Source organism: Tympanuchus pallidicinctus, unplaced genomic scaffold (assembly GCF_026119805.1).
Source record: "Tympanuchus pallidicinctus isolate F22 unplaced genomic scaffold, pur_lepc_1.0 scaffold7, whole genome shotgun sequence".
Classification (NCBI taxonomy): domain Eukaryota; kingdom Metazoa; phylum Chordata; class Aves; order Galliformes; family Phasianidae; genus Tympanuchus; species Tympanuchus pallidicinctus.
The window spans coordinates 24703887-24722064 of NW_026294791.1; the positions used below are offsets into that span (position 1 = coordinate 24703887).

The 18178-nt window shown below is 49.0% G+C and overlaps 2 protein-coding genes across 5 annotated transcripts in view; one reads left to right on the plus strand and one right to left on the minus strand.

The window, feature by feature from the left end:
* The window catches only part of XPR1 (xenotropic and polytropic retrovirus receptor 1), a 78767-nt gene extending 69376 nt beyond the window's left edge, over window positions 1-9391 (minus strand). Inside the window, exons 1-2 of the mRNA XM_052666089.1 lie at window positions 9243-9391; window positions 5965-6016 (exon numbers count right to left, since the gene is read on the minus strand). Of these exons, the coding sequence (XP_052522049.1) occupies window positions 5965-6016; window positions 9243-9311 (121 nt within the window). The 5' untranslated portion in view covers window positions 9312-9391. The remainder of the gene's footprint in view (window positions 1-5964; window positions 6017-9242) is intronic.
* A 1547-nt stretch (window positions 9392-10938) lies between these two features.
* ACBD6 (acyl-CoA binding domain containing 6) overlaps window positions 10939-18178 on the plus strand; it is a 68865-nt gene continuing 61625 nt past the window's right edge. For all 4 annotated transcript variants that reach the window (XM_052666085.1, XM_052666084.1, XM_052666086.1 and 1 more), the window contains exons 1-3: window positions 10939-11144; window positions 15035-15099; window positions 16081-16177. In XM_052666085.1, the coding sequence (XP_052522045.1) occupies window positions 10965-11144; window positions 15035-15099; window positions 16081-16177 (342 nt within the window). In that variant the 5' untranslated portion in view covers window positions 10939-10964. The remainder of the gene's footprint in view (window positions 11145-15034; window positions 15100-16080; window positions 16178-18178) is intronic.

The following is an 18178-nucleotide window of genomic DNA, read 5'->3' on the forward strand; positions in this document are numbered from 1 at the left end:
TAGGCAAGTCCAAGCCCAGATCACACACACACCTCCCAGTGCTGAATTCCTCCCCAGCCGGAAGGTGAGCGGGCTCCATTAGCATGAGCGTGCACCAACCAGCTCCATCAGCTGGGAACAAAGGCGGAACTAAACCCGCAGGATCTGGCTGCAAGCAGGAGGAACTGAAAGGGAAATCAGTACAGATCAATTCTGACTGAGCTGCAGCCGGATTTCTAAAACTGGAGATAATCAGCATCTCTGGAGCCTTTGGGTCTCCAGCTCAACCTTTACTGAATGCCGACCACCTTCAGTGGTCGGGAGCTCCAGGGCCAAAGGCAGCAGGCTGTGGAAAAACAGGGCCACACGTGGTCACAAAGCAGATCCCAAAGTATCCTGGCAAGGTCTGCTTACAGAATGGCTCAGACGCAGACAGCTACACACAGGCAGAGGGACGCGGGACCCCTCGCCATCCCTCCTGCTGCTTCACGCCTTCTGGGGCTTCACCAAGGTGACATCTGCTGAAGAGAAGGGTATGAAAGCTGTGGCAGGCTCCCTGCTGCTAATGCATTGCTCAAACTCACACCTGATATGGTGTATTTTTGTGCTCACCAGAAAGAGCAGTTGTCCTGCAACCACGATTATTACAACAGACGCATCTGATCAGGTGTGGCAAATGCTTCAAGCTTGGTATCCTGCATTGCTTTCTTCCTCTGACTGCCTGACAAGGAGACTGTGTTCTGGATCCATATTTTAGCAACCTAACCTCTGAAATATGAAGCTTTAATGAACAAATTTTACAGAGCTATGCTATAAGTGAATGTTGCACGTTAAGAGCGTGCAGTATCTGAAAGCCAGAGACGAAGGCTCTATAAAGAGAGCTATCATTTGTGAGCACCGACCACTAACCCAGCTCAGCCAAAAGATGCTCCTTCTTTATCCTCCCTGGGAAGGTCTCCTTTCTCCTCCCCGGGAAGTCTTCTTGTCTCTAGGCAACTCCATTAATTACAGCCTCTTAAAGGCTTTAAAAGGACACATAGCCTCCAAGAAACATTTCCCTGCACCTGTGCTCATCAAGGTCAGTGCAGAACCAAGCCCTGACCCAGCTGCTAACAGAGAAATGCATTACCCTGCGACTGGGTGGGGGGAAATAAAACCTTTGTCTTGGATTGCCATGGAGTTCAAGGAACATCCGGCATGCAGAAAGGCTCCAAGAAAGGCAGAATGCCATATGGGGCTCTCAGATTGGTAACTTCCTTGCCTTTTCACTGCTACCACTGATGATGGAAGACAAAGTCACACCAAAACACAGCAGTACTGGCCCCATCCCTTTCAGCTACTTACAGAATTTGCTTTATAGGTGTATCAGCCAATCCTGCTCATTATTACCCCACTCAGCTGCCTTGCTGGTGAGTCACTGCTTACAGCTGTGCTCACAGAAAGCAGCCGTTCAGAAGCACACCTGGGCTCTGCATGGGGACACAGATGGGCAGTGGTGGCACCAGGACAGCCATCCTGGCCACACATCAGGGCACGCCTGCAGCCATGGGAAAAGGCAGGTCCTGAGGTCACAGCTCATTCACTCGGCTTGCCAGAGAGCTCCAGGTTCCCTCACCCCACACACACCTTGGGAATGTTTATAAAGGCACGCTAATCACATTGGCAGTGTTTATAGAAGCACGCTAATCAACAGCGGGAGCAATAAGATCAAGATTACAGACACAGTCTGGAAACCAAATTCACCTCTTGTTGCTATTTAGAACTGGCATTTCTGCGCGTGTAGAATTCTCACCCGTCCAAAATGCATGCCTGAAGCTATATAGCACATGCAAAATAAATTGCATTTCTATCGCTACGTTATGGCATGCAATTTTCCTCTTCCCAATCATACCGGCTGCCTCTCTTGTTAAGTCAAATAGCCTGTCAGCTTCTCATCAGGAAGTAGAAATTGCTTTTCCATCTCCTAGGAGATAAACAAGGCTCTCTCCTCTGCAGCAAGGGCAGCGCACAGCCCGGGGCTGGAGCTGCAGGATGGGCTGTGCTGCTCCTCACGCTCCCGCACACAGCACCCACCATGCATGCCAGCAGATTGGTGCATTCTCAGTGTTCTCTGCAGCTTTTGGCTGAACGTACACAGCTCTGGCTCACTGCTGCCTTACAGCTACGAACCTCCAGGCGTTCTTCAGCCCAGGTAACAAAGCAGAGGAGCTGTGCTGGCAGCCCCTGCTCTCCTACGTGGCATCACAGAGATGCTGAAGCTCCCGGCAGGCCCTGACCATCGTTCTGAAGCATCTTACAAGTGATTGTGATGCAGAAGAATGAGATTTCCTTCCAGGGAGAGCCTGCTCACAGCATGCATTTTTAAAGAGGCAGAAACTCATCGAGTTTAATTCACATGGCATTATTCACCAAATAGCCACAGCCTCATCCCAAAGCCTAATCGCCTATTTTGAATGCAGTGGCTACAAACCCCGAGGCTGCCTCCTACACATACTGTAAATCTTGCTGTTACTCCTGCTGCAGCCTTTTCCAAAGCCCAACAATAAATTCTGACCTCCTATACACACAAGCATGGTGTTTCTCTAGGCTACACCCAAAGCACTGTTTGATGTTCTGCTGCACTGCGAGCACGGCTGGCTGGCTGTCCATCTTCCAGCTTTGTGAACTCCTTTTCTATTTCCCAGCCCTCACATTTTAACCACCAATATGAAATCTACAACCTACCAGTTAAATTGACACACTGGCCTTTTTATATTATCAGAAGCAAGAGCAGGAAGGCAGGGAAAAAAAGCATTTCTGATGTTGCTGTCACCCCACGCCACTAAGGAGGGATCTACAGCCCTTGTGCAGCCAGCCTGATAAGCAGCTTGCAAAAGAAACCTGCCTGCAGGTGCAGCCCTTTCCTTGGAGCTGGTGTGCAGTGCCCAACCCAGCCTTCTTGCTGCCTCCCAAGCTGTGCACAGCCCTTTCATTAGTTTCATTGTTTCCCAGCTGTGGAAACAAGTACCTGGGGGCAAGAACCTGAGCGCACCAGTTCAGCCAAGGCAGATCTGCATGTGCTCCTGCACCACAGCCTGAGTGCTCTGTGCTCTGGCACTGCCAGCCTCCTTTGAAGTAAATTTGTATCACCAAGCAGGGCATGCTGAAAACCTTCCAATCTCACACCTCTGTTCTCATCTGGAGCAAAGCAAAGAGGTGAATTTGCACAGCACAAGCACCAGCACTGCTGCTAAGCTTTTCCCCTGTCAATCAAGCTGTAATGAAAGTCACCTATTAATTTTGGTTTTGAGTTCAATCTTGAAGCATTCCTACTCCCCACTCGGTGTAATCCTTGTTCCAGCCTATCACTGGAATGCAGATGGGGGTTAAGTGGAATAAGTCATCAGAATAGGAGGATACTGCAGAACGCTTTTGAGCCATTTAATGTGACAACAACAAGATCTGTTTACACAAGTCTTAAAGGGAGGTTAAATTTCAATATCTGAAAGACAAATATTCTAGGCAATAATATTCAGAGTAGACCCTGTCCATTGGAGCGCATAATCAGGATGAATAATTCACAGCCAGACTTCCATCTCCGCTATGGCTGCAAAGAGGTGAACCCTGAGGAGCTCAGGGAGATGCCAGCACATCTGGTCAGTGCAGTGCTCACTGCATGGGAGTTGCACTGGATGGCCCTCGGAGGACCCTTCCAGCCCTAAGGATTCTGTGATCACCAGTAGAGCACGTAAACGTGCTGGTAGGTGACCCCACAACTTACATGCAAGATCATCCTCTCAGCAAACTTTTCTCCCTAAAATAGCAGCAGCAGCACCATTTGCACAGCTTATGAGTCATTTTGAAGCCAGCTTTGTTTACCCACGTGCCAACCATAAGCAGGAGATTCCTTAACATGAGCCCAGAGACAGCCAACGGAGACAGACCTCCCTTTATTTCACAGCCCAACTACTAGCTGAAGATTAGCTCCAGTCTACATGTAAGGCAAATCAAAGCCCAGCTGAACACGGCTACAGCGCCTGGCATCACCTACATCAAATGGCTTTTAGTTAAACCAGCCTAAAATGAGATTTACACCAGCCTCACCCTGGGAAGATGGGGCTTACAGCACCCTCCTGGTGTTCCTGTGCTAAGCTCAAAGCCACACAGGCATTTCAGAGAGCTGGGAATGAGCAAAACAGATTCACAGCAGAGGAAACTAAAAAACAAAACAAAACAAAAACAAAACAGGAGTGAAATAACACACTGGAAACAAACTTCAATTAAAAAAGAAACCAGCACACGCTCACATAGCACTGAACCAACAAACAGTGCAGGAATTAGCACAGCTGCTCTCTTCTTAGAGGCAGTGTAGGCAAAACAGTGACAAATCTGAGCAGTTCCAAAAAGTTTGCATCTCTTTGTTCTCTGCAACACAGAGGGAGAGATTTGCTCTCCAAATAACAAGAAGATGCTTTTTGTAGCTAGCACAACAGTAAGTCATTACTTCCCTTTTTGATGAGCATCAAAGGAGGCAGAAACAGAAGCTTACATTCTTTTAACATTCAAAAGAACAACATTAATATTATATTATAACATTTTATTCTTCACTTTCCCTTCCTGTCCTAAGTATGTTTACACGTAAACATTACAGCACATACAGAACATCATTATATCACAGTGAGCATAGGAAAAAAAAGAAGCCAAAATGCAGAATACCACTCAGGAGCTTTCCGTCCAGCTTCTCATAGTGCCTTCCTTACACCTTCCCAAAACAATACTGAGGAACTAAAACGCAAAGGATCTGCAGCCCCATCCATTTTAAGACAAACCTTAAGTCACACACTGGTGGTAAGACAAAGGAAACACATTTTCTCAACCGGCCAATTATCTCTAAAGACAAGTTAATAAAGATCATCTGTGCAGCCTATACAAAACACTGTGGTTCCCCTAAGACAGAAAACTGCTTCTTGGGAGAGAAAACTGTTGTCTGGGAGAAAGATCCTCCAGGCCTGTGGGGGTTTTAAAGCAGTTTTTCATCTCTAAAAATCAGGACTTGCCTCTTTTGCCAGCATCTTGCTTCCAAGCTTGATTCCATTCCCCAAAAGCAGCCCATCAATTTTAGGTGATGCCAGGAGCGTGGCCACTCACTTATAGAAAAGCACTTCTAGGACTCACAGTTTGGAGAAGAGGGTGTGAGTTGTTAATGAACTAGCATTAATGATGGCTGGCATTACTGACACCAGCCAACAGACTGCACTAGAAGCAGCAGTTCTGCTCTGCACACACACAAGGAAGAATCTAAGAGCTGCACTCAGAGAGATCAGTGACACTAACACTGCTCTGCAATCAAACTGCTAGAAGCACAGAGTTTGAAATCCACAGAAAGGGACCAAAGAAAGATCAAGGCAAAAATATTCAGTTCCTCAAACTAAAGGAGGGAGAAAGATACAGGGTTCTATTGAGAACTTTTGCACACAACACATAATACTCAAAATGCAGCAAGCTTAAAAGCAGATGCTGTGCTAAAATAACCTACCTAGAGAATGCAGTGGCAATAAACATATGAAAACAAGAAAATATACTCATATCAGCATCCAAGAGGTGGCACAGCACTCAGGGAGCACCCAGGACAAAAGGATGAGACCCTCACATCCCTGCTCACCAACCGGTGACTCTCCAGCACAGCTATCTCCCAGGGCTGCCATGGGAAAACAAGAGGCTATTCTCCAGTGATGAAGTAGTACTTCCACCAGTGAATGTCCTTATAAGCGAGAGGAATCCAGCTGCTGAAGTCCCAAGCTATACAAAGCCATTTACTGTGCTGATGACAGAGGACAAAGAGTTCCAACAATCCCAAATAGCACGCAGGCTGCGGGAGGCCGAGCGTTCGCCCATCAGTGTATTGACTTGACCAATTTAGGAGGACTGAGGACAGAAAAATAACACTACTGCACATCCAGCATCCAATGCCAAGAAAAACACAATTCTCAGTGACCACGTGCTTACCTTCTATAGAAGGGGCCTGGTCCACGGCTGCATACAGCATCTCTTTCAAAGCCTGGAGGGGCAGAACAAAGAATGCACTCAGAATCAAATAAAAATTACGTTTTGATATGCTTGTTTGAAAACAAAAGCAGTTAAAGTCCTTTTATCCCTCCAGACTGACACACAAAGCTACGGGACGTGTTGGTAATGCTATTACACATATTTCTGCTAGCAAAAGAAACACATGTTCTCATTTATTGACCCCTTCATCTAAAGCTTGTTATATTACTAATCTGCTATTGTTATTCCAACTGTATTTTAAAACATATTCTTTCAGAAAAAGGTTTCCAGGTCGGTAGGATGCTCGAGGTTTGTTAGAAAACCTGTGGCGTGACATAGAAAGGAGCTTGTCAAGGCAAATAGAGATAAAGAAGCCTCGGGGATCTATCACTGTTACACAGTAGTACAGGAACACACATGTATTCTAAAAGCTGAAGACAGGGTGACGGACCAGATTAGGAAACACCAGTGATTGCCTTCTCCCAAGGAGGGATCTCAAGGGTAACACAGCATCAAACAACCTGAGATGGATTTGGAGACTGATGGAGTAACCTGAACCAGTTTGGGAACTAGAAGTAAAGGGGCACGAACGCAAGCAGGCTTTGCACACACACCTGCTGTGAGAATTAGAGCTCATCTGCTGCCTTGTGAACCTACAGATATCCAATGCACACAAGTCACTGGGGTCCTCGAGGCCTGCTGCCCATCACCCAACACATCCCACAGCCCCACATCCCACACTCCACGCTCTGCCCCTTCCTGCCCTGGGTCAGCACAGCCAGAACAACCACCATCCTGATGCCCTCACAGGGAAAACCACAAGCTCAGCAAGGAGCAGCTCAGCGCTGTTGTAATGCACTGCTAAGCAAACAGAAGGTCTAAAGGACACGTCTGTTTATCACAAGGTGTCACAGGCGGCCAGCAAACAGGCAGCTCAGGCATCTCCCAAAGCTCTCGTTCCAGAGGTCTCAACAAAGGTCACTTGCAGAATTGTTTTCCCAGCTAAGCCACTGCTGCATGATCCCCATCCCAGTGACACAACCCATTCCTACATTCCGGCTGACCATGGCTGCTCTGTCCCCTTCCTCCCCTGACTCACCGGCTGGCAGCACGTGATCCTGTGCCATGCATCAAGTGGTCAAAAGAAAAAGTCACCAATGCAGAATGCCTTTCTCATCCTACCAATCACCAGCACCTACCTGTACATTTTTCATGGGGGAAAACAGGCTTTAGAACTTCTCAACATGCTGCCCCTGTCCAAAGACTGAAGCAGGCAGCACCCAAGGTCCCCTTTGGAGAGGAGGGAAGTCAAATAGATGGGAAAACATGAAAGAAAAAAGACAGCGTGCCAATTTAAGAGTTCAATAAAGAGCTTTCTGCTCTCGGATAAACAAATTCAGGACAGAGAAACCAGCAGAGAATTGCCATCTGCCAAGTGTAAAACCAGGCCTCCATCACACTGGCACATGAGAGCAGGCTGAGCCATGCTCCCCTCCTTCTGCAGGAGCTTCAGAGATGCACACAACAGCAAATCCACATTGCAATTAGTGGACAAACATGCCAACAACTTCACTGCAGCCACAAAGGCATGTTTGTAGGAAAAAGCATCCTCTGAGATTCATCTGTGAGTCACTTTAATTTGTCCAGTTTTGTCTGCTTGAAAAAGAGAATGCTGTTGGCTGACACGGAAAGACAGGATTTTGTTTGCTCTCCTATTTTATTTTTGCTCCATGGGAAGCAAAGGGGCAGTTCCCAGCACAAGGAGTGATGGCAAGCTGGGCTCCCAGACCTGCCAGCAGTTTGAACATAGCATGGAACGTCACGCTTTGTGCCGTTCCATTCCTTCCAACTCGAGCCGTTCTACCATTTGTGCAATCTTTTCCTTCTGATTTCCCATTCTAGAGGCAGACTGAGGCAATCAGGGGTTTGTAAGACTCAGTGCTTGCATTCACTCAGACACGGTCAACATCTTTGCCAAAAGCTGAATGAAACAGAACAGCATACATCATCGGTCTGCCTTTTCACATGCCCATTGCTTGCTCTTAATAAGCACACAGACAGCAATGGCCACTGCTGCGCTCTTGCTGAAAGATAATCTAAGCTATAGGTATTGAAGTACATCTTTTTGCCCATTTAATGAAAGCCAACAGGCTTTTGCCTGCCTAAGCTCTTCCCCAGGCCACGCACCCGCCCTCAACGATCACAGCACAGGTAACTGCTGGAGGGGAAGGCCACGTTACTGACAATAACTTTGCAGGCTGTAAATGACAAAAGACCACCCGACAGCAAAATGTCGTTTTTAGGTCCTCAAAACACAACGTCTCATTCTTCTCCCTGACGTCACCAGATCACACCCTCATCCTGCTGCCACTACAGCAGGGCAGGGCTGCTCACCGGCGGGGGCTCAGCTTCCCTGGGCTCAGCCACATTGCAACCCGGGGTCAGCAGGTGCTGTGCCAAGGAAATAACCACACGCATCAGGATGGGAAATGAGGGCTGCACAGGAGCTCTGTGACACAGAATGAGCTGGAGGCAGTGCCTGTCCCATCTCCCAGTCTTGTTCGTGGTAATCCCTGGCAACGGGGCTCATCTTTTCCCAGCTCGCCCACAAGACCCACGCGAGTGTGTGGGTTAGGTGCAGCATTCCCGCCTTCATTAAGAAGATCTGAGCTGTCAAAATGAGAAGACACGGCAACGACACGACCGCAGCCACGCACGGTGCGAGAAAAACCGCATGCGAGTACTGAAAGCGGTGCTGTGCCTTCCCCTCGGCTGAGCAACGAGGCGGTGTTTGCCGGCACAAAGGAGGGCTGCACGCCTCTGTCTGCACCCACACCACCGCCGGGTCCCGAATAACGAGTGCTGCGATACGCGCGGGCAGCAGGGCAGAGCAACAAAGAGTTTGACAACTTAGGAGCGAAAAGCAGGGCTGGGAGGGCTTATTTTGTACCGCTCAGAAAGGACTCCGAGACAGTTTGTACTCCAACCCGCCTTTATTCAGGAGCCAGGGGGAGAAAGCTAGACGGACACAGTAACGGTACCGCGGTTCAGACGTCAGGAGATCAATGCGAGCTGCGCGCACCGCAAGAGCCGCGGCCCGGGGACGGAAGCCTGCCTCCGAGCGCCGAGAGGAGCCCGGGCTCGGCGGCTCAGCCCGCAGCTGCGGGACAGCGCTGCGCTCCGCTCCGCCGCGCCGGGCACGGCTCCGCCGCCAGCCCCGGGAAGGTCGCCGGGCTCACCTCGTACTGGATGTATTGCTTCCGCCATTCGGGGGTGATGTGCGCCGCGAGGTGCTCGGCGAACTTCATCCTGCCGCCGAGCCGCTCCTAGCGGCGCCTGCCTGCTAACGGGCCGCCGCCGGTACTGCGGGGCGGGGGGGGGGCCTCCGCCGCCGCACATGGGCCCCCGCCCGCCCGGCCCCGCCGATCCTCGGCCCGCCTCGGGGCCTCCTCAGCGCCGCCCCGCAGCCGCCGCCGCCGCCGCCTCTTCGGCCGCCGCCATCTTCCCCGGCCCGCCGCCGCCTCCCGCCGTCAGCCGCCCGCCAGCCAACCGGCCGCCGGCAGCGCCGCGTCGCCACGGCAACATTCGCCACCGCCCACCGCCGCCGAGGGGCGTGGCCTCGGGAACGGGGGCGTGGCCTAAAGACAGGGCGTGGTCTCAGGCGGGCGTGGCTTAAAGATAGGGGCGTGGCCCCAATGGGGGGCGGCTGCGTGTGTCCCGCAGCTCTTCGGGCGTGGTGAGCATCGCCGCACGGTGCTGCATTATCGCTGCTGGGCTCGGCAGAGCAATGAGGTCGTTAGGAGCCCAGAAATGACCTGCCTTGCTTCTCTAATAACCTGCATTTTACTGAAAACCTCACGTCCTGGTGTCTTGTTCCTCCCTCCCGGTGTGTTTCCTGACCCCAGCCGTGTCCTTAGCACATTACATTCGGTGAGCCCAGCCCAGCCCATGACGTGTCAGTCCGCCCCAACTGCAATGTGCAGGACAAAAGGGCTGCAGGACTGCAAGCATTATGTCCGTGCACTCAAACCATTTGCCCCACAGAGTCTCCTGACATAGTGCCCAGCAGTGTGCTTGGAACACCTCGCTGTTATTGCAGCTGGGTGCTGGGAGAGGGCATGAGAATGGGCATTATCTGCTTCCTTAACTGGAGCAGCAAGAAGTCTGCAGTAGGCTTCCCGCCAGCACAGTCTGGCACTTGCTTTCTTGGGAGTGTATAGAATCATTTATAAATAGCACGTTTTTCTTTAAAATATATATATAAATTATGCTGGGGAATTGCTGGGGAGGAGCCTTCAGAGGAAAAGTGCAAGAAAAAAGCCTTTCATAGGGAAAACCCTGAGCAGCAGCTGCTGAGCTCTTATCCACCCCCTCGTGGCTGGGGTCAGCACACAGCAGAGGGGCTTGGGGCTGGCTCCAGGCCTGCTGGCTCTTGCTGTGAGGTCTCTTGATCTTCTGTTGATATCTTGGAAAAAAAAACCTCAACTAAATGAGGGATGTGCTTGCTCTCCTTCAGATCCCCATTTGGGTTGCACAGTACGAAGACACTGACATCAACTACCAGATACCGAGCTTCTGGAGTGTGTTTGAAGAAGGGCACGGAGGCGTGCGGGGTGTGGGGCACGGTGTGAGGGGGAGCGGCTGAGGGGATGGCATGGGGCAGTGTGGAGGAGCTCAGGGGAGACCTTGCTGCTCTACAGCTCCTAAAAGGAGGCTGTGCTGAGATGGGTCAGCCTCTGCTCCCAGGTAACAGCGATAGGACGGGAGGGAGCAACCCCTAGGAGGCTGCGCAGCCTGGGCCCACAGCTGGCGCGCCACTGCCTCCCAGCGGCCATTCCCTACCGATGAGAGTAGGACCGCGCGTACCCCGGAACTCTCGGGCGCAGCGCGCGTTTCCCGCCGGGCGACGCGGAACCGTACCGAGGCGCGCAGGGGGATGGCTGTGCGCGCGGACCGGCGCCATGGCGTCGCCCCCGCTGGCGGCCGGGAGCGGCGGCGAGGGGAGCTCGGACTCGGCGGGGCCGGATCCGTCCGATCGGCAGCTGTCCACCTTGTTCGAGCAGGCGGCCGAACGGCTGCCCGCCCTGCTGCCCAGCGCCAGCAAGGAACAGCTGCTGTACCTGTACGCTCGCTACAAGCAGGTGAGGCGCGAGGCCTTGCGACTGGGCCGAGGGAGAGGCCTGGCGCCTACGGGGAGGAGGGGATGGGAGGAAAAGGGGGAAGGGCCGAGAGGCTGAGCCGGTTTGTTTCTGCCACGTGCTTGGGTCACTTGTGGAGCATTCCCAGCCTGCAGGGACCCCAAAGCTCCCCCAGCTGGTTCCTGCCGTGGGTTGGCTGCCCCCCAGCAGTTCGGGCTGCCCAGGGCCTATCCACGGCATGGGGCACACACTGCTCTGGGCGGCACTGCCGGCTCCTCAGTTTGCATTGACTTGAAAAGCGACTGTGGAACTGGACTATGTCTGTTTTGCTCAGCAGGAGGTGCCCGAGGCTATTGGATGGGGCTCTGGGCAGCTTGATCCAGAGGCTGGTAGCCCTGCCCACCGCAGGGTTTGGGGTTTGATGAGCTTTGAGGCTTCTTCCAACCCAAACCATTCTATGATTCTGCAGACAGTCCAAGTTACATTTTTCTTCCACGTGGAATACCCTTGCCTGGCCTGCTGCTACTCAAAAGCATTTCCATCTTTTTGATGCAGTATTGAATTATCCCCTGAGCTGGTGGCTCCTTAGCTGTAGTTTGTGGGCCATTAATTGTCTCAGACCAGGCTGATCACGTGGGAGCTTTGTCTTCAGATTTTCTGGTGCTTCAGCAAGTCTCTGGCTCTTTATTCTTTGTAAGAGAAAGGAAAGGGTGGGGAAAGTGCCAGGAGAACTTCTAGGAACTAAGGCCTTGCATAGAAGGAGATGAAAAGAAATAGGGTTGTCTCTGCTACAGCTTACCTGGATTCTCAGATTCGTTTCAAATAACCTCTTATTTCTCACCGCCTACAAGTGCTTTGTAGCTGTCCTCGATGGCAGATGGGAGGCATTACTTAGCCCTCAGCCAGTGGCTGTCAGCAGACTCCAGAGGGGTTTCCTAGTGCTTTATAAGAGCTATAGTTACTGAAATCAGAAGCTGTTTCACAAGTTGTAATACCAGAAAGAAAGGCAGCCTTTAAGAAAAGGCAGCAACTACTGCAGTCAGCACAGGTCTCCAGTCCCCTCCAGGTGAGGAACCAGAGATCTTCCATCTCCTCTTGTCCCAGAATGCTGTGTGCCCCCTGCTTTGGGTCTCCATGCCTTTGGCTGTCCAGGAAGGCAGTAACACAGTGCTGGAGCAGGCAGTGCTGGCAGGGAAGAGGAAGAGTTTGCTAGCACAGTTACCTCACGGATAGGCTCTGCTTGCTTGGAGTTCTGCAGCATTTTGTGCTTTAAATCAAAACGATGGTGCTTAGTGCAAGTTTTCTCTATTTAATTATAGCAGCCGTATCAGTATGCATAATGGGCTGCTAATATATTACTCCAGTGGACAGTAGTATTGCTAGCACACAAAAGGTGCTGACTCAGATCTGTCCGCTGCCCTTGATTTGGCATCCTTGTCTTTCCTCAGTTTAGTATTTTGTGTCACTGAGGGCTTTGATTTAAGACACAGCACCATCATAAAAGGGGTGACAGTAACAGCTGAGCTCTCTCTTAAGATACTGTATATTATTTATTTCAAACTGTTTGGGTATATAACTGTTTTCCTGGAATTTTATTACCTTTTATTGGAGGCCATTTCAGGATTTTATTACTTTTCTCTCCGATTTTGTTTATGTGTCAGAGACTCGAAAATGAGGGAATTGCTTAGTTGTCATCTCCAGTGAGCTTTTCAGCTGATGGTGCTGAGTTTATGGCTTTGCCTCAGTGCAGGAAGAAGATCAGAGTGGATGGCAGGGCTCTGGGCTGGAGTGCTGCTTCTCCTCTTGCTTTCCACAAGGCTCTGGGCAGATCACTTGTGCAATCCATGCCTTGGGTCTGTAGTGGCAAGGTGAGGATGGAACTGAGCCAGAGTTAGCAGCATGACTGTGAGCAAAGCAGGGACCTGCTGTCCTCAGTCCGCAGGTTAGCATCCTTGCGTGATATTTCCTTAGATTCCCTTATGGCCCATTGACAACCAGTTTAACAGAGCACAGCTCTGAGCATCTGTCTATGCAGGCACTCTTCTAAGTGCTGTCACCTCCAGCCATCAGGTGAAGGCTTCTCCCAGAGCTTCTGAATTGCCACGCTGGCCACAAATGCAGGCAGTTCAGAGCTGCTTCTCAGCGGTTTAGGAGCAGAGCCTGCCGTCAGCTGCACAGAGAAGCAATGCTAGGAAAGCACTTAATACATTCTGGCTGCACACTGCTTTTCAAGCAGCTGATGAACTGTAAACGAGGAGAGCTAAGCACCAAGTGACCAGTCAGCCCCTGGAGACCATCAGTAATTATTTTCTGGATCCAGAACGAGAAACTCTGCCCTCAAATACTAACACAGGCTCTTATCTTTCTGCTAGCTGGGGAGAAAAAATAGCTTTTGAGGCTTTCCTCTGAAAGCAACAGGACCGAGTCCTACACCACGCTTTTTTTTTTTTCTCCAGTTTTTATGTTGATGTTTAGGTAAAAATCACCATCCTCAGCATCCAGGCTCCTCCAATGCTGAATTCCCATTTGGTTTCTGACGCATTATGGAGTCCTGCAGCAAAGTGAGGGAAGCCAAGAGTGTTATTTTCTTCTCTCCAGCAAAACCACTGCAACCCTTTTTAATATATCTCAAAATAGCAAGCAGGGCACAGGAGCACTTTTTTTTTTTTTTTTTTTTTTTTTTTACTCCTTTGATGGATGAAATTTAACTACTGTTCCCTGATTTGTATTACTACTGATGCTACTAACAATCTTTCCAGGGCTGGAATAGCCTTTGAATGCCAAATCTAGAGAGAAGAAACTGCCCTCTTGTTTTGATGATGGCAGCAAACAATTAAAAAAGGTGGGATTTTTTTTTTTGTCTGACTTGGCCTGCTTGCACACCAAATCAAAGAACTGCCAGGCAGGCACTTTCTGCTCACATGATGAGCTTGCATTTTATTTCCGTGTTTTGTTGTATAAAACAAATGGTCCAGACCATATTTGAGCACAGGAGAAAACATTGACAGTACAAATGAATGGTGATTGATTTACAGGGCTTAACTGCTGCTTGTCCTTTCCCTTCTTCCTCCATGGAATGCAGTGCACTGTTTTACAGGCCAGCTGGGATCCTAATCTGGATGGACTGCTCGCTCACAGGCAGTCAGATGCACGGAAAATTAATTTCAGTCACAGTCTCTCACACTTTAAATGAAAACATAGTGTAACTAATAAATATCTCTCAGTGTAGGCACGCTCTCTTTAAAGCCTGATTAATGATTCTTTCCTCAGCAGAAAATCCCCACCCTGCTAAGGTGAGGTTGATTTAAGCACTTCACCTGCCTGAGCACTGGGGCATATTTCATTTCTAAACAAGAAGGGTGAAGGCAGTTGGGTTTTGCTTGGCTCACAGATTGCTCTGCCAGCAGCCCCTGCCCTCCTCCAGACCAGAGCATCACAGGATGGCTTTGCTGGGAAGGGACCTCAAAGATCATTGAGCTGCACCCCATGCTGACAGAAATGGCTTTGTGCTTGTCATGTTGGGGTGCCTTTCTATGGAAAGCTGGCCACAGAAATCCTGCTGGCACCAAGTCCATTTCACACTGAATAAAAGATTTCTTGTCCATCTGCATTAGTTTGGGTGCCATGTCTGTTCTGGTGTTTTTAAACAAGAGTTGAGCCACAAAAGCTGTGCACAAGATCACACTGTGTCCTGCAGCAATGCCTATCTGCTAACCCTGCCTTGGTACTGCCACTGATGGCTTCCTTCCATCACACTGCTTCATCTCAGACACTTCTGCTCGGGCCTCAGCTCACTGGCAGCTGGTGCTTCCCACGCAGCTGGATGGATGCCTCTCAGACCATTCAAGAGTTCCATTTGATTTGTTCTAACATAAAGAATTTTTATTTTTTAGGTGAAATTTGGAACCTGTAACACTCCAAAGCCAAGTTTCTTTGATTTTGAGGGGAAGCAGAAATGGTAAGAGGAAATCATCGTAACTCCTAGAGACTTCTGGTTCTGCTCTGTGTTGTGCTACAGACCTCACTTTGAGGATGTCAAATGTAAGAGCCTGCCACTGAATGGCTTTTGCTTAATATAGGAGTGTCTTCACAAAAACATAGCTTTTCCTGAGCAAGAAGAGGGATACTGGTCTTACTGGTATTGCAGGCCTGCAATGCAACAGACATGGTCAAGTCAGAATTTTCAACCTGAACAGCTTACAGCTAACGCTGCCTCACGTGGTCGTGAAAACCCAGCCTGTCTTTACTTTCTACATCCAGAATTGGCCTACATACCATGAGAATCACAGAATGACTGGGGTTGGAAGGGACCTTAAGGATCACAAATCCCCTGCCACATGCAGGGCCACCAACCTCCACATTTCATACTAGACCAGGCTGCCCAGGGTCCCATCTAACCTGGCCTTGAATACCTCCAGGGACGGGGCATCCACAGCCTCTCTGGGCAGCTGTTCCAGCACCTCACCACTCTCATGGTAAAGAACTTCCCCCTGACATCCAACCTAAATCTCCCCTCTCTCAACTTCAATCCATTTCCCCTTGTCCTGCTGTTATCTACCCTTTCAACGTGTTGACTCCCCTCCTGTTTGTAGGCTCCCTTTAGGTACTGAAAGGCTGCAGTGAGGTCACCCTGCAGCCTTCTTTTCTCCAGGGCGAACATTGTAGAAACAGCCAAGATAGCTGAATCTATGTTAGAACACAAAACACGTTCCAACCTAGATCTAGACCCCCTGAAAGATGCTTTCCCAGCAAAGTGCTGCACCTGCACTAGCTGTTCATGGCTTCACTGAGAAGTTGACCACTTCAAACTGAATGGGAGGTGGCTTTGCAACCCTTGAAAACTTGTAGATGGACCTGCTTGGTTTGTTCACTGATGACACCATAAGAACACGCTGTGCTGTCTCAGGGAGGCTCACTGATACATTGCTCTCTGCCCTAGGGAAGCTTGGAAAGCCCTGGGAGACACCAGTCCTCATCAGGCTATGCAGGAGTACGTTGCTACAGTGAAAAAACTGGACCCTAACTGGAATCCACAGGTAGGAAGTGCTGTTCAGAAAACAAACCAGCATTTGTTCCCTTCAGAAGCCAACGGTGGTTCAGCTTCATGCAGAACTTAATTGCTGCGTAGGAAACTTCATTCTGAGCAGATTAAGCTCTAACTTCATTTTAAAACTCCCCTTTTGTGAAGGCCAAAGCATGAAGAACCATCTTTTTCCATTTGTAATTATCTTCATTACAGTGAGCACATGTGCAGGGTTGATTTGGCTATAGTGATCTAATTTATTCTGCTTTTATCGGTTCATGCTGTATTTAGCATGTAAAGATACTTCTTACTCTTTTCTCATCTTTCTCTTTTCAACTACTATTTAAATGTTGATCAATAGAAAGTAATCTCCATAAAAGTGACATGAACTGAATGATCAATTCTGAAAATGTTTCCTTTTTGTTTTGATACAGCAAATTACCAAATCTGATTATGATTAGGTACTCCAACAAGCATATTTTTGAGTCCTGTATGCGTTTGTTAAAGGGAGATTGTACTGTTATTTTAATTAGTCTGCCTTTCATCTGCTAGGTTTATTACTTGATTGAGCATTTAAGGATATCTCCCTGTTTATAGACTGATTTCTATACAATTTTTTTTTTTTTTTTTTTTAAAAGAGGATTGCTCTTTAGAAAAATATTGCTTTTAACTGGAGATAGAAGGAAGATGTTTCACTAATAGCAAAATGCTGACAGCATGGTAATTTCTTTTCACGGTAGGAAATTGATTCTTTTTTTTGTCCTGCACTCTGGAAGCAGGATCTTGTGTGAGCACCAGCCTATGAATCAAGGTCTTGATTCCCTCTTATATTCTGGTGCTGTTCTGAACTCATAAGAGTGATTGCTGCTTCTTTGCCAGTTCTTGTTCCATGGATTTGATCCTGCTTTTGCAGCAGAGAGGTAATTTAGAGACAACCAGGCAGAGCTGGGGTTCATTAAGAGTGCTGTGACAGTTTCTGCTTTGGGTATGCTTCCCCTCCTTGCTTCAGAGGGCTACTCTTTTTCATAGGTATCCCTTTGGGTTACAAAGCTCTCTGCTAGGAGAACTGGAATAACCTGGTGGTCTTCAAATCCTTTTTAAGAACTCATCCAGCAAACAAGGGGCTGTCTGCAGTGATGCTCCTCCCTTCAAGAGGGGAATGAATGGAGGTGAGAGCTCTTCTTTCACATACCCCTATGCGCAGGACTCAGCAGAATCCATGCAGTGGAGAGTAATGCTATCGCACAGGAATTTGCTCACTGGTGTGTGGCTCCATCCTCCTGTGGTTTTAAATAGTTGATGCAGGAAGTTTGCAGGAGAAAAGAGCAGTGCTAGGGCTTGAGCAGAAGCTTCTCTGCTAATGGCAGGGCTAAGGCCTCCTGATAGTTTTAAGAAGTATTATTTTCTCTCTTCAAATTCTTGCTGTTGCAGTATTTCAGTACATAAGCCTCTTGCTCTCATAATCAGGTGTGTATTTCTTGGCTTCCTGACACCAGTGGTTTTCTTATTCATACAGCTCCAGCGTGTGCCACTGTGCCTTCACCACTGTAGTCCTTATTCTGTTTTCCTTACCCCTCACCTGTGACTGAGCTAGAAACCTGTTAAGAGGTCTGAGAGCTTTCCATGGAAGTAGTCTGCTTGGCTGCAGTAAGAGCTAACAGAGGAAGTTAGAAGATCAGAGAATGCGATTTCAGAATCAGCATTCAAGTACAGGCAACAGTACTTTATTTAAGAGAATTCACCTTTCCTCCCTACTGTATTTGCATTTAAATTCCATTTTTGTACAGCTAAAATCCCACGAGGAGTCTTCTCATCCTTCAGTCTCTCACTGTTTTTTCCTGCCGCATCCACATTCAGGATCCACAAGAGGGAGCTCTGTTCTTCCAAATGATGGAGTTGTACGCATCAGGGCATGGTGGTAGGATAATAGCTGTTTTCCAACTTCAAATTGGATTTATAAGAAAGATCTGTGAGAACATCACAAAGTTCTTCATCGCTATCACTGTCTCCTTTA